Source organism: Mustela erminea, chromosome 5 (genome assembly GCF_009829155.1).
Source record: "Mustela erminea isolate mMusErm1 chromosome 5, mMusErm1.Pri, whole genome shotgun sequence".
NCBI classification, from domain to species: domain Eukaryota; kingdom Metazoa; phylum Chordata; class Mammalia; order Carnivora; family Mustelidae; genus Mustela; species Mustela erminea.
Genome location: NC_045618.1, coordinates 113,534,907 through 113,551,402, shown reverse-complemented (window position 1 = coordinate 113,551,402; position 16,496 = coordinate 113,534,907). Strand labels below are relative to the sequence as shown.

General features: G+C 32.6%; 1 protein-coding gene and 1 pseudogene across 13 annotated transcripts in view; both read right to left on the bottom strand.

Moving 5' to 3' along the window:
• GPHN (gephyrin) overlaps positions 1 to 16,496 on the bottom strand; it is a 641,293-nt gene that overhangs the window by 315,035 nt on the left and 309,762 nt on the right. For 7 of the 13 annotated variants that reach the window (XM_032344542.1, XM_032344543.1, XM_032344532.1 and 4 more), the window contains exon 4: positions 15,224 to 15,316. In XM_032344542.1, the coding sequence (XP_032200433.1) occupies positions 15,224 to 15,316 (93 nt within the window). Of the gene's footprint in view, positions 1 to 3,030; positions 3,070 to 15,223; positions 15,317 to 16,496 lie in introns of all 13 variants that reach the window. The other 6 variants (XM_032344531.1, XM_032344533.1, XM_032344535.1 and 3 more) reach the window with 1 other exon arrangement.
• On the bottom strand, positions 11,465 to 12,112 carry LOC116591545 (annotated as a pseudogene).

The window sequence follows — 16,496 nt, the reverse complement described above, 5'->3', positions numbered from 1 at the left end:
TGGGTATCCAGAATTGAGTACCAGTGAATTTAAAATTAATTCCTCTTCCTGTATTTGGTTCCTCTAAATATAACCTAGCTGCCTCATGTCAATCCCATTATCTTCATTTAAAACTTGCCTTCCAAATGCTTACTTCTTTAAAAGAGCATTATTCCATCTCAAAAAAGGCCATCATCTGTCCTTAAGTTGGTTTATTTTTTTAATTCAATGTCCTTCAGAATCATTTTGCTGTTCCGCAAATATCAGTTATCTGCCCAGTTTCATTCTCCCTTTCATTCTTAAAATATAAGGTCTTCCAAATCTCACTTGGTCCTCTGTGTCTTCCTAAAAGTTTATAGTTTCTTCTGCTCCTAATACACTAGCTTGGACTTAACCATCTTTCATATTACTTTTAGGGGAACATATTACAGTTCCCCTGAGGTCTTTAGTGTCCTCTTAGACAAGAGGACACTAAAGCTATGGAGTTTACTTCGAGGTAAATACCCAAAGAATGGAAAGAAAAACAGATGCTTGCACATCACTGCTAATGGCAGTATTATTCATAATAGCCAAAATATGGAAACAACTTAAGTGTTGTCTATCAACAGAGAAATGGATAAATGAATTGTAGTATATACATAAATGGAATATTACTCTTTAAAAGGATGGGAATTCTGATACATGCTTCTATATGATGAAACTTGAAAATACTATGTTAAGTGAATTAGTCAAACACACAAGGACAAAAATTATATGATTCTACTTATATGGGGCAAATCCTAGAATATGCAAATTCTGAGACAGCTACTAAAACAGAGTTTGCCTGGGAGGTGGGGAAAGAGGTTTGGGGAATTACTATTTAATGGGTACAGAGTTTCTGTTTTGCACGATATAAAAGTTCTGGAAACACATAGTGGTAATGGTTGTATGTACCGATGCCACTGAATTGTACACCTAAAAGAGTTGAAACAGTAAGTTTTATGTCATGTGCATTTTGCCACAATAAAAAAATTAAAAGTTACTGAATTTATTTTCTTGACTTTCCTACACTAGCTTTTTTTCTCATACTAATTTTACCTTTATTGTTAAAGGAAAAGGAAAAAAAAAATGTCCATACTCTTTTTCTATACTCCCTAAATTTATCACTCTCTTTTTAGCTTCTTCCCTTTCCTTTCCCATTTCATTTTTCATAAAAGTAAAATAAAATTTAATATGGATACTCAGAATTTTCCACACTTCAAGCACAATGATGTTGTGGATACATACACACAAAGTACACTTCACAACTACACACAAGGAACACCTCAAATCTACACACACACACACACACACCCCACACCCCACTTTCAATCTCCTTAGACTCTTGAAATTGTTCGCAAAATTCTTCTCCACTTCTTGTTTGATCTTGTTTCTCATTTAAATATAAGTAAATAAGACATCAAGCTTCAAGCAAATAATTTTGTATTTCAAGTTCTTTTTAAATGTCAAGCACTTAGCAAATAATGGGAAAATGTCAATTTAAAGTTTACCTACACACAAGAAAATATAGTCTAAAAGGAGGGAAAGGTAAATACATCAAAAGGATATCTAAAGAACTGATATTACATAAATTATGGGGCGGCTGAGAAATGATATTCTCAAAGGAAAAATGGAGCAGGGTGGAAAGCTACTTTAAACTAACCACAAAGAACTATAACTAAATTTATTATTTTTGGAGATGTTACTTTAAATTTTAAGAAATTCTTCCAGTCTTATTAAAAATGATAAAATTAATAGGAATAACTCATCCTCATGAAGCCCTGGAACATGGAAAATAAACCAGGAAATAAATTTAATATATGGAAAATCACTGAAAGATCCTGTATACAAGAAAATAAAGTACATAATATATGATGTGAAAGGTCAACTGAAGCAAAGATGATACACTATTTGAAAAAAATCTATTGCTAAATAAAGGGAAGAATGTGGAATTGTATAAAAAAGGAGAAAGGATGGGTGATAGTTGAAAAGTCAGTTTAGGAGTAAACTGTACTGGACTGTTAAAAAGTGAAGCATTTTCCTATTTCTAAGATATGTTTGGACAATATGTAGGCAACATTTTTCTTGGAAATAAAATCTGATCAAGGTTACAAGACAACAGAGGAATAACGCCAGTGATTTACCAGATGCAGAAAAGTATAAAGGAGGCAATATGAGCTGATCAGCAAGTTGCAAGGCTGAGTACAGAGGAGATGAATGCAATGTCTCAGGTTAATTAATGGAGCAGCCATGTGCAGCAAATAGGTAAAGGAGACAGTAGTCAAGCAAACTTAGTTAGCAGTCCAACTTAGTGGCATAAGACAAGTGGAGATAGGTAGCAGAAGTGCTAAACAATATGAACCTACTTAAAATATTACAGGCATAGATTGGACAGGGCAAGATCAAGCAGGCAGATGGCATAGCACTTGGAAGGCCATGATACAGAATGGTAGGAGAGCAGATAAACAGTGCTGGGTAGTCTAAAGCTAAAGTAGCAGATGGATATGGCAGTATCAAGCCATTTGCTGATAGACAAAGTACCAGTAAGTGAAGAATGCAAATCATTCAGCAGATGCGTAAAGTGGGGCAAAAAGTAGAGGCAAAAATCAAAGGCAGTCAAAGCAGTAAGACAGAACAACAGAGAAGCAATGACAGATCATCAGAAGCGGTTGTGTAGGGTAGGGAAGAGCTGTTAGCTGGGGAACAAAAACACCATTCAGGAAAAGATGAAATCGAGAATAAAGCAGTCTCCTGAATTGGGTTTCTTCCATCTAGGAAACAGTCATCAATAAACTGCATATGAGAATCCACAAGAGAATAGCACACAAATGGAAATAGCAGATGAATCTGAACTCTATTGCCCAGGGATACAGAATGATCCTAGAACATAGATACATAACAATCCACAAGAAAATTAAATGGATGGGAAAAATGGGTCCAAGCATTCTTTATGATGATAAAAAAAAAACAAAACCAAAACACTAAAAATTATTAATCTGGAAATGATTGGCTGGGATTGAAGTCTTCGCTTACCCCTTTCTGGAGCCCACAAAATGGGAATGTTGGGAATTTCTGCAGCAGAAAAACAGAAGAGAAAAGGGATTTCTGACTCCCAGTTTGAGGAAAGCAGGTCAAATTTAGGGCTGTATGAACTGGTTCAGGGAAATAAGAACCAGCCTGAACCTTCCCCATTCCTCAGAATCAAGCAATTTTTAAGGTTTGGGAAAGGTTTAGGAAGCCCTCACCCCGTCATTTCCCACAGCCTCCCCTTTCACACTTACCTCCAGTGCAAACGTTTCCAGCAAGGAGGTACTTGGGAAAACTCACTCCCATGTTTATACCATGGCAAAATTTGAGGATGGCCAACTAATAGTACTTCCTGTGTAGGTCAGGTTTCTGATTCAGTGGGATCCCTGCTATTTGTGAGTGAGCAGAGGGGATAAGTTACTAGAAACTACCTACCTCTTTGAAAGTGGATGAGGAAAAAAAGCAAGGGCAGTAATACCAATAAATAAGTAATACTACTAGTAAATACCTTGGTGATCTCATCAATTGTCATGGATTTTAATTCCATGAAGATGCTGATGACTTTTAAAAAAGTACCTCCAGCTTAGACTTCTCTTCTGAACTCCAAATGCATGTGTTTAATTGCCAATTTAACACCTCCATTTGGATATCTAAAAGCAGTTCATTTCTATGACCAAATTAAAACTGATGTTTCTCGTCAAACCTCCCCTTCCCACAGTCTTTTCCAGTAAATGACAACTCCATCTTTCCAAATGCCCAAGTCAAAACCCTGGGTCTTATACTTGACTTTTCTCTTGCTCTTATTTCATCTCTTACCTCTATCTTCAAAATATATAAATAGTATATTTCTCAGTACCTTCACCTCTATCATTGGTCTAAGTCACTATTATTTTTCACCTGGATTATTTCAATAGCTTTCTAAATTGTTTCCCTATTAAGATATAAGTCAAATCATGTAGTGCCTCTATTCAAAACTCTCCATTATACTAAGGGTGGCATACAGGTTTTACATGATCCATTGCTTGTTCCATCTCCTTTATGTCTTTGCTCAAATGTCATCTTATTAATAAAGCCTTCTTTAATGGCCTTTTAAAAATTACAACTCTGCTTTCTGCCTACACTATCTATTCACTCTCCCTGGTTTATTTTTATCCACAGTACTTATCACCATCTCTAATACTATACATTTTACTTGTTTACTTATATTTTTGTCATCCACTAGAATGTAAATTTCATAAAGGCAGGGACTTTTGACTTCTTTGTTTATTGCTATATCCACAGCATCTTGAACAATGCCTGGCATATATACAGTAGGCATTCAAGATATATTTGAATCTATTAAGTGTTAATTTCTTGTGGTGCATCACCTTTCTCTCTCTTAAATTCTCAGAGCATTCTTCTAAAAGCCCACATATTATGAGCCTTTGATTAACAGAGGAGATACTAGTACACTATACGGTAGGAATATTCTAAAATAGGCTTTGGCAAATCACAGCCAAGGGAACAATTCCTGCCTGCTGCCTGTTTTTTGCATTGTCTTCAATCTAAGAGTGATCTTTAAATTTGTAATGATTGGAAAAAACCAAAATACGATAGTATGTCATGACATGTGGAAATTAAATGAAATCCAATTTCAGTATCCATATATACATTTTTATTGGGGCACAGTGAGGTTCATTCATTTATATCATCTTATGGTGGCTTTCGTGCCACAGGGCTGGCAGAGTTGAATGCTTATGATAGAGAGTACAGAACCCACAAAGTCTGAAGTATTTATTGCCTGGACCTGAAAAGAATAAGTTTGCTGACTCCTGTCCAAAGATATTTTATACTTAGAAGGCAAAGAGTAATAACTAAAGTTTGAGCAATGCTAAACTAGAGCATCATTGTTAATACCATTGCTGCTTCTGCCTAAGACACCTAGGTGGGAAGACGCATTTATACTAGGATTTGCTTTTAGTATCTATAAAAGTAGCCTTCTCATTCCTCTAAATGTTATCTTATACTGGTGGTGATATTCATTAATCTATTGACCCTATAAAAGTAGCCTCATCTTAATGATAGGATATAGCATAGGTAAAGGTAAGTCTTAAAAATGGCAAAAGGAAGGGAATGAGAAAGTAAATAAGGCCCACAAACAGAGTTCATATCAAACTAATACCCTATTTAACATATCCTGTTTAACAGGAGTGGGAAACTGGTATGATGTGAATCTCTTTTGAACTTCATCAATGGGGTTATACTAAGCTGACCTCATTATAATGTGGTCTCCTAAACAACTATAGTCTTGAATCACCACAAGCAAGAGACACATTATAAAAAGACTATTATATTTATACAATATTCAAAACTAACAGTTATTTTCTCATTGGTTCAAATGCCCATGTTTTATAGAAAAGTATTTTAAAAACTTGCAAAACCCTATTCAAAATCACCTCATAATCACCTGACTTATTTTCTTACATAAAGTTTCACCTTAAGGATTAAGACATACAAGTATATCATATACAACAATCAAACTTATGGAAAGAGGTGGAGAAGGTAAGGGGGAATCACTTAAATCATCTCAATGACACCCAGAACTATAATGCTATCTTTAATCTTCATAAAGAAATATGATTTATGTCCTCTTATATCAATTCGTCCTTACAGAACAATCAACTCCTTTCCCACAGCTATACCATTGTATACTTCAGGTTCCATCCTACTGGATTTTTTTCCCTAGAGAAAATTCTTTCAATATTTGTTCAACCATTATCTACTCATTTTTAAGCTAAAGCTCTATTTATATTGTAGGTAATAATAGCAAATATTTATGTAGCAAGTATATACTTTTTAGTTTTACTTATGTTAATTCACATAGTTTAACTACCCTAATGAGGTAAGTACTCTTACTCTTTCTATTTTACACATAGTAAAACTGAGGTACAGCAAGTTAAGTAAGTTGTATAAGGTTACTAGTAAAAGGAAGATCTAGGATTCAAATCCAAGTAGTCTGTACTCTTAAAGACTGTGTTATGCTGCCTCACAAATAGTTTACTTCTCTAGTAAGAGTTCTAAATAGATATGGAATTTAGCATAATAAGTGTATTTGTAATTATTTGTATGTTTACTGATGATGATCATCTTAAGGGCCCCTAAAAGGTCAGTACATATTCTGATGCAGAGTAGGCATACAATTAAGAAACATACTTAAGGGAATGAAGACAGTATTTTATATATGGGTTCTTCATGTATGAAATTTTTGGTTTTGCCTTATGCTCAAAATTTTAAAATTCTGACCTGAAGGAACAATGTACCTTTATTCTTACTACATGTAATAGGAGCCTTTCAACATAATAGTTTTAAATTCAATGTCACTTATTGCCCTAATTACTTTATCTAAATTATTGAATTTTGTATCTTTACCTTTCCCCTGGTACAGTAATACCAAGGAGCCTTTCTTTTTAATGCATAAGTAAAACAGAGATTGAATATCATGGGAACACATTTTGTGTTTAATGGAAAAAAAATGCATGCAAAAAAATACAAAAGTAACTGGACATAAGGGGTAAATGCAGTATTTATCTTCAAATATTAGGAGAACTATCATGTAAAAAAGAAATCTACATTCTTTTGTACAGTGCACAGAAAAATTAGAACCATGGGGTAGAAATGATAAGGTGCCAGGTTTCAGTTTGATATGTCTGGACTTTCAAACAACAGAGTTGCAAAAGCAACAAACTTCCAGATGGAAGATGTAGCAATTGAGATGTTCAGACAAAGGTTGGGAATGATGAAAAGGGTATGCTAGGACTTTGAACATAATGGCCTTTGAATTCTCTTCAAACTCTGAGATACTGTGATTTCTCTATTTTTTTACATAGTTTGTAATTTTATATAAAACACTAAGTTAATTTGAGACACATCACTGACAAAATCTATGATGAGAAAAATGTTTCCAAACAACAAATCAAAAAACTAGAACTTGATGCTTCACAGCAGTTTCAGTTTTATCTGCAAATAATGGTGTGGATATTCATTAGATCTGTAGATTAAATCAGGACTTAAAAACACAAGAAAACAAAAAATATTTTTAAAAAATCTTCAAAAAAGATGAAGTTAGCCCTACTGAAGAATATGCTAATGTGTATTTAAATAAATGACATCTCAAAAAGTATCTGCTTTTAAAGAGCCTTGATGGCGTGATTTTACTGTGTGTACTGGTTTATAGTAGACTTAGACTTAAGAATTCTGTCTTCTAAGGAGTCTCAGAATTAGGACAGTTGCTTTTTTTTTTTTTTTTAAATCTCTACAGATGGTGCTACTCTAGATGTTCTAAGAAAGAGATTAAAATAAGAGGTCTAGTTTATCCATCTTTCTATGTAAAATGAATCCTCTGCTCTAGCCAGGATTCTAGCCAGGAGGATTTTCTTAATTTTATCTTTCTCTGTAGGCTGATCATACATTTCTCCTTCTTTCTTATTCCCAGTAGTAATGTCCTTCCTCTTCTCTCCTAATCTGAATCCTATCTCTCTTCTTCAATTCTGACTTTACTACTACCTGCCCCAATTTTTTGCTGATTACTTTTTAAGTACTGATTAATTGTAACTAAAATTAATTTTAGCTTTCTCTTAATCTTTCTCCTTAAAGAAATCTTTTGGCTGCACATTTCTGATATTGGGTTTATACTGTCTTGATTTGTCAGGTGACTGTTTTAGGAGTACATGTACTTCATAGTACTCACTCAGTGAAGCCCAAGATGCTTGACAAATACATGTTAAACTGAACAAAAACTATAATTGATGTTTTTAGCAATCTGATAGCTCATAAATGTGCCTATACTCTAAGACATATGCTGTTTTTTAATGGATATGCAAAATAATTACAAACCCCAGCTATAAAGTGGAATGTTTTGGAAAAGCTACCCTGAATATCATATATCTCAGCTGATTCAAGCCATATTCCAAGAACTTTAAACAACAGAGGAATTAGAGACTTAAAATACATAGGTTCAGGTAAGATATCAAGAGTTACTTAATGTAACTGCACTAATAAGCCTCATTCTTCATATCCTATACAGTATAGAAACTCTTAATCTTTTTCCTTTGCCCCAAGCCTGAAAGTAGCAGTAGGGAAATGTTGACTCACATCTTTATTTTTTAGATTATCCACAACACATGTCAGTAGCTAACTAAGGATATCAGAAGTACAAGGGTTAATAGCTGAACTATTTGGGGCTGCCACATCTAATTAGAGGTAATAGGTAATATTAATTAAATGAGGAAGGAAAGGGTAAAGAAAAAAAAATGAACATTTACCAAACATCTACAAAGGTGCCAGGCATTATACCAGATTGCTTTGTATGCATTATTGTCACTTACTCACTCACTTAGTTAGGATAACCTTGGGCAAGTCAATTAATTCATCTGTGTCTCAGTTTCTCCATCTTTAAAATAGATATAAAATTGTACTTGCCTCATATGGTTGAAGAGTTAAATAGAAGCATACATCTGAAGACTAAATGAATTAACATATGCTTAAAATAGCTGCTGACACATAGTAAAGTGCTATATATAAGTGTTATTATTACTGGCTAACCTTATAATCTCAATTACTAGAAACAATAGCCCTGAGAGGTAGGCATTAGTTAATTTAGCAAATGAGAAATATGAAGTTGGAATAGGTTAATTTGCCTTAATTTCATACTTAGTGGTAGAGTTGAGATTCAAATTCATGTCTGACTCTATATTGTTAGTGTTTCCACTATATCATATTGCATCCCACCATGTTTAGACAAAGGTAAGACATAGTAACAAAGTTCTTATGTTCAGGACTATTTCATAAAAATTAAAGTAAGAGCTTAAAATGGCATAAAGTGTAATCTTATTTGACCAGAGAATAGTGATGTATTTTATTCAATCTAGTTTAAAATACTTCAATTACAAGGGTTTCTGATATCCTGGTTTTATCAATTTCATATTGCTGAGTTATCTTATTAATACAGAACAGTTTTAAGGTACTCAAAATCCTAGTTCAATATGGTCATTATTTAGTTCTAGCATGTATAACAGGTATTAGTAAAAAAAAAAAAAATTCCTAGCACTATAAAATAAATATTTATAGAGTTCTAGAATATTAGTATATGATATTTTCCCAGGGAAATAAAGTTTCCTGAAGAATATTATATATACCTGAAAACAACTACATAATTTAAAAGTCTTACGTTAGTGACTAAATTTTCTTTCAAAAACAGAAATTGTTACATATGATGTTTTTCTATGCTTCTGCTGTAATATAGAATTTTTCTAATTGTCAAAATGTCCAATGTTAACTTTTAGGTGAAGCTATTAAATGTTCTCACTGATTTTCACAAGTCACAAATTGAGAATCATTAAGTATAGTCAGTAACTCAGGTCAAGGATGTCTCCTACATTTTACTTATATAGTATTCTTACTTTTGAAGCATTAGAATTTTGAAAGAAAAATGGCTAAAAATGACTGCATAAAATGATCCCTGGCTTACAGTACACTCACACCTAAAATAATGAAATGTGTAAATTGTGAAACATTGATTATAAAACAAATTTCACAAAATAAACAATTTTTCTTTGATTTGATATTTTTGTGGAAAATATTTATAAAATGGTTTAAATAGTAATCTGTTCCAAAGAAATGTAAATATTATGGGCTATAAACAGAATATGTCTTCCAGAATTCATAATCCTAGAAATCCATCCTTTGTACCAAATTTTGAGTATTCTATCCCTTTTAGCATTGGTCATTTTGTTAGATGCCTCTCAGTTCCATAATGAACCTACTTCTGTGGCTACAACAGCAGAGTTAAATAGTGGCAACTAAAACTTTATAACCTGCAAAGCAGAAAGTATTTAACATCTGACCTTTTGCAGAAAAAGTTTGTTGACTGTTGGTCTGTTGAATGATAATGACATCTTTACTCACATTTTTTTTAAACTCACATTTTTTATGGGCTTTTTAAAAATTGACATTTACTTTTTTTTTTCTTTAGTAATCTGAAATGATGTTGGGTTTCATTTTTCAAATGCTTAATTTTAAAAGGAGCAAAGACAAAACACTTTTCTGCCATAATGAATTGTATTGTCACGTTGTCTCCATAGACAATACAGCATAACAAAAGTAAAAGATATTTTATTCTAAATTATATATAAAATTTTGAACTTCCAAAATTCATCAAACTAATGGATTTGTGATGCATTAAGTAAAATCTCACTCTTAAAAAAATTTTAAACTATTGTTCTTAGATAATTTCTAACAAAAGTGTCCAGATATAATTGGTCAGAATTAAATAATCAAAAGGAGAAATAGCAAAAATTTTAGAAAAATGTAGATTTTGATATAAAAAATATTCATGTAAAAGGAAAAGTTTTGGTTGCAACTCTTTAACTCTGCTGTTGTAGCCACAAGTATTACATACATGAATGACTGTAGCTGTGTTCCAATAAAACTTCATTTAGGGAGACTGAAATTTAAACTTCAAACAATTTTTATGTGCCACAAAGTATTATTCTCCTTTTGATTTTTTTTCAGCCACTTAAAAAAATACAAAATCCATTCTTAGCTCATAAGCTACATCAACACCAAAACCAACAAAAAGACAGGCTGGATTTGGTCTATAGGACTTTTACCAACTCCCAAAACAAATTAAGAGTTTCTTGAGAATAGAGACAATGTCTTATTAATTTTTTAAAACTCCAGTACCCAGTATGGCATTGGATACATATCAAGGATTAAAAATAAAAAGCTTGATGAATGAATGAATGGATGAGAATTAAGATGTATGCTGGGCTTCTATTTAACTCTTTAATTTATGATCAAGATAAAATACTAGTACCCAACCCTTTATTCTGATGTAGCATAAAAATCTAAAAATGCTTAGTTATTTTTACCTTATTAATATAAAATAGTTTAATATTTTCAAATTTACCATAACATATTATAAAACATTTCTTTGTAATGATATATACATTTTTTAAAGATTCTTGATCTTTTAGTCTCTTCTAGAATTTATGTCTAAAGGGTTTTCACTTCATCTCACTTATAAGTCCCTAATTTTACTTTTTAAGAATAATAAGATTCTTGATGTAACAAGACCTATTTTGGACATATATTGTTTTTAACTAATAATGAGATACAAAGAGGTAATACTTTATATAGCAATGAATTCTTATATTCTATAGAATTTTACAATTACTAGCATTTCACCAATGCCAAGAGATTATTCAACCTTTGTCTGGTAACAGAAACTAAAATCTACTCTCAAAAAAAAAAAAAATTATTTATTCATTTTAAGTTAATCTCTATGCCCAATGAGGGGCTCAAACTCATGACCTGCTGATCAAGAGTCAAACAAATGCTACTCCAACTAAGCCAGCCAGGAGCCCTGAAAATAAAATCTATTTTTTTCTATACCCTTATTTATTTACTTTTCATTAAATTTAAATCCTTGAGGGGTACAGCATCACATGGATTCTGTGCCCAATGGCTTTAGCAGGAAGGTTGCTTCGGAATTTGGCAGAAACCATGTCTCTGTTCCCATGAGCACAGGTTACTTTTCCCCATTTTACTCTGGTTTGTTTGGTTTGCCATTAGGAATCACTGTGTTGTTCTTTGCTTTGTACACATAAGCACATCTCTTGCCTAGATAGAATTCTGTTTCAAATCGAGTATATACACCTTAGATTTTAAGAAGAGCTGTGTACTCCCTCTGGTTACGAAGACCCCGCTAATAGTCAGCAAAATGGCCTTGGACCACAGCCTTCCAGACATTATTTGGCATTTTAGGAGTCCCATTCCCAGCCAGCCTCCACAGGCCCCAGATGGTGGAGAAAGAATAAAATCTATTCTTTAAAAAATAAAGATTTTTATGTTAAAATGAACTCTAAAATAAGTTTTGCGAGTTTTTCATTTTAGAGGCAGGGAGCAGGCCAGAAAGCATGCAAATATCAGATGAACCATATTCTATGATACAGGGCCCCAAAACAGAAACAATTTCATAATTTAGGGAGATTGATTCCAATTGCCTTATTTCTATTAAAAAGAAAAAAAGGAGAAAAGATACTTTACTGATTTTGCTATTCCATTTTCCTTTTTAGTAGACCTAGAAAGAAACCCAAGTTTATTAAACTTTTCATTTTCTCTAGGGTTCATACCCACCGACAATAAGTTTAGATTGCTTTATTTCATTTATTCTATTTGTTTCCCCCATTTCTTCCTAACAACACACACATTCCACAGACAATTGTCCCTTGTATTTGTAGATTAGACTATTCACTGTCAATTACTGACTGTAAAATATTTATACCTTAGTGGAGAAGTTTTTTATTATTTTACCTTAATATTTAATATGTGTTTTCTATAACTTGAATACTTAAAAATTTTTGTAAATCTAAGTTATCTATAGTTAAATGTAGTCTAAAAATGGTTTCTTCTCTTTTTAGGCACAATTACCTAAGACAAACTAGTTAAAGACAAATAACTGTATTATCACAGAACCCAAATTGTATTTCTGGGTTCCTAGCAGGCATCCAGTGTTCTAATTTGGATATTAGAAGAATGCCAAGCATGTAAATGTATAGTGAAGATAGGAAATCAGTAGAATTATTTTTGGTTGGACTTACATTGCTTTTATGTTTGTTTATTTTTCAAATGCTTAACAGTTCTATGGACTTCCACTGTAGATAGTCACACCCTATGTATTTACATATAAAATATGAAATAAAGGAAACCCATTAAAAATCAAGATATTTACAATTGGTAAGTCACCCATTCTGAAAAAAGAAAGATTAAGAAAAACCTATTTATGTATATTTTAAACTTATTTAAAGAAAACACTCAAATACAACTCTACGTAGGTAGTTGCTATAGGCATTTTAAATGTAAGAATTTAAGAGCACCTCTAAGGTTTTAAGGTAACTGAGACTTCATTCATTTAAGAATAAAGGGATTCTTAATTTCTGATATAATGAAACATACATGGTCAGGGAAAGAGACTCTTATCAACTAACAGTACTTAAAAAAAAGTGGATGGGATAAACACATATTAGAATGGTAGAAATTTAAGACCTCTGATTTACAATAAGATGAAAAAAGATAAAATATGAAACTTACTACATCAAAATTTAAAAATAACAAGATCATAAAGATTTCATGGATATACTTTAAATCTATGATAAGACTGTTTTTCTCTATTTGGTAGTTACGTATCAAAAAAAAAAAAAACAAAAACAAACAAACAAAAAAAAACAAAACCCAACTAACCAAATTGTTCACTTAGTATTTATGTAGCAACTAATAAAAAAAATTAACCCTTACTAAGTTAACCCTTGCATATAGCATTTACTAACATGCCAGAAATAGTTCTCATTGAATCCCACAGCTACCCTTGTACATAGGCGCTTTTGTTTGCCTCATTTCATAGGAAACTGAGGCACACAGGAGTTCAATAGTTAGTCTATGGTCACCCTGTTAATAAGTAGCAGAACCAAAATTCAAAGGTTTATATTTTCAGTCTAGCATTTTGATAATAACTTGACACACCACAGAATACAAAATACTTAACTCTGTGTGGGAATTATTCTCCCCCAATTAAAATAATGTTATCTGGTTATAAATAAATTCCATAGCAACTTACTTTCTGATATAAAAAGAAATGATACAATATTATTAAATCATCACAGAAGAAATAGGGAATATAAAGTCAAGGTCATTTACTTCAAATACTTAGCAGAACGACCAGACTCCAAAAATTCTTCACATATGTAAGCAATTTTCTTACAAACAAAACACAAACACACCTCTACATGAGATGGCTTCCTTCCAATTGTACTTTTTAAGTTAGTCTCAAAGTCTAAAAGAAATGTAAAAATTGGCCAAAGGACCATTTCCCCTTAACACCCAGAAGCTTATTATGTAAGAATGACTTCTTTTTTAGTCATGGAAACACTACAACTCTATTCTGATTGCTTTAAAAACAAACCACGTTATAAATCTAATCATAAAAATATCCCAAAATATTCTGTCACAATTTTTACATAGAAGAACAGAAAGTATTTTACAATTTGTGAAAAAAATTTCCATTTTCATATACTAGATCTGTGGTTTTTAAAGTTTGAAAGTATGGTCGATGGGCCAAAAACATCTGAATCACCTGGGGCCTTGTTTGAAATACAAATGCTCAGGACCCACTGCAGATTTACTGAATCAGAAACTCTGTGGGTATGTCCAATGATCTGTTTTAACAAGCCCTTAGTTTGATTGTGGTGCAGGCCAAAGTTTGAAAACTACTATGATAGCGTAAGATGGAGAGTAAATACTTAATAGATGCAGAGCAGAAATGTCTTGTATTAATCAAACAGTAGATAAAATCATGTATTGGTTTGAAAATAGAAGGACATTTTAACATTAAGTTGAAATTCAGCCAGCAAACACTTTTTTGGGAGGTAAAGGAAACAATATTACAAGTGGTAAGATAAGTCTGCATATGATTCTGAGGTTTATGGCTTCCTTCAAAAAAAAAAAAAAAAAAAAAAAGACTCTTTTCCCTGTATCACTGATCACTGCCTACTCTTCATTCTCTCCCTAACTTTTCTCCTCATGCAAAGGCTTAAGGTAAGATTCTTGTGGCATAAAGCCTACATATTAATTCTGCTTTTTGGCTTATTAAATTTTGCATTTAAATTCACATTAGAATTACAAACTATGGAATCCGTTCTCTTCAAAAGTACTATAAATATGGTATATATATTCTCTTGTAATTTCCTGTGCTTTAAGACCAATGACAAGGGTATCTCAAGAACAGAGAAATCAGATAATTTTGAATTACATTAACAAAGTACATCAGACCAGAAGCAAAGCTAAGAGTTAAAGTTCTGCTATCACCTCCTTTGGCAACACACCTGAAGTTCAACTTCTATCACAGACCACTAAACAAAAGCAAAATTATCTTCTGGACTAGTTCAATCTTCCTCATTTTATATCATGTTTGTATAAATCCAAAGAAAAAAAGTCAAAAAACATTTTTTATATAACAATTCTTCCACAGCAAAGCTTTTACATTCTTAGAACCACAAGTCTCTTGTTCTGCCTTGCAAAATTAAAAATAATATAAAACAGTGAAAAAGATGAATGATAATATGAATAGCCTACTTCTTGAATATGAGAAAAGCACATACTATCTCACCTCTGGAGTGACATCTCGTGGTGCAAACCCTGTTCCTCCAGTTGTTAATATCAAGTTAAGTTCCTTTTCATCACACCAATCTATCAGGGTCTCCTGCAACAAAATGGTAACACTGTCACAGGCAGAAGAACTTATTAGCCCACTTAAGACATCCACATACCAAATACCTCATATATAGTGAGGAAATGCAGATTCATCTCAGCAATCAAGAAGAAAATTTTGAAGCTCAATTCATGGACCAGATTTGTTATTGATTGAAACACACTGCAGTTTGGGGTATTTATGCAGTATAAAAAATGAGGAAGAAAACATCAAATTCTTAAAAATAAATGAAACACAGGAAGTACTATAAATTAAGAGCTTATAAAAAAGTCTAATATTGGATATTTAATAAAATCTAAGAGGGAAAAGCAGGGCATTCCAACAAAGATTATAAATTGTCTTTATTTTTTTTATTTCTCCATTTTTCTCTATTCAAGTCCATCTAGACCTGATATAGTCTGGGCTTACTTTACTTCTCTTTCTACATCTCTGCAGTGGTTTCTGAAATAAGTTCAGAAGTAGTCTGAAGACTACTATTCAGAAATAGTCTGAAGACTAGATATGGTTCAATTAGGGTTTTTTTTTAATTATATAATAATCAGACATTTGATGGTATAAAGAGGATAGGTTATACAGTAGTGCTAATATTGTTAACTTTCATAGCAGAAGTTTGACCAACTCCAAAGTTTAAAAAGATAGTAAAAAATATGACTAATGGGGTGCCTGGGTGCCTCAGTCATTAAGCGTCTGCCATCTACTCAGGTCATGATCCTGGGGTCCTGGGATTGAGCCCTACATCAGGCTCCTTGCTCAGCGAGGAGCCTGCTTCTCCCTCTCCCACCCCCCCCTTCTTATGTTCCCTCTCTTGCTGTGTCTCTCTCTGTCAAATAAATAAATAAAATCATTTTTAAAAATGACTAACGTATTAATAATTTTCCTTATTTTTAAACTTGAGAGAGATCTGTTTAGCACATATCTTATAATATGATCTCACATTCGCTTTTTTTTTTTTAAGATTTTTATTTATTTATTTGACAGACAGAGATCCCAAGTAAGCAGAGAGACAGGCAGAGAGAGAGAGGGGGGAAGCAGTCTCCCTACAGAGCAGGGAGACCGCTCGATCCCAGGACCCCAAGACCATGACCTGAGCCGAAGGCAAAGGCTTAACCCACTGAGCCACCCAGGTGCCCCCACTTTCTTTTTTTTCTATTTAAATGAAATAAAATGCTTC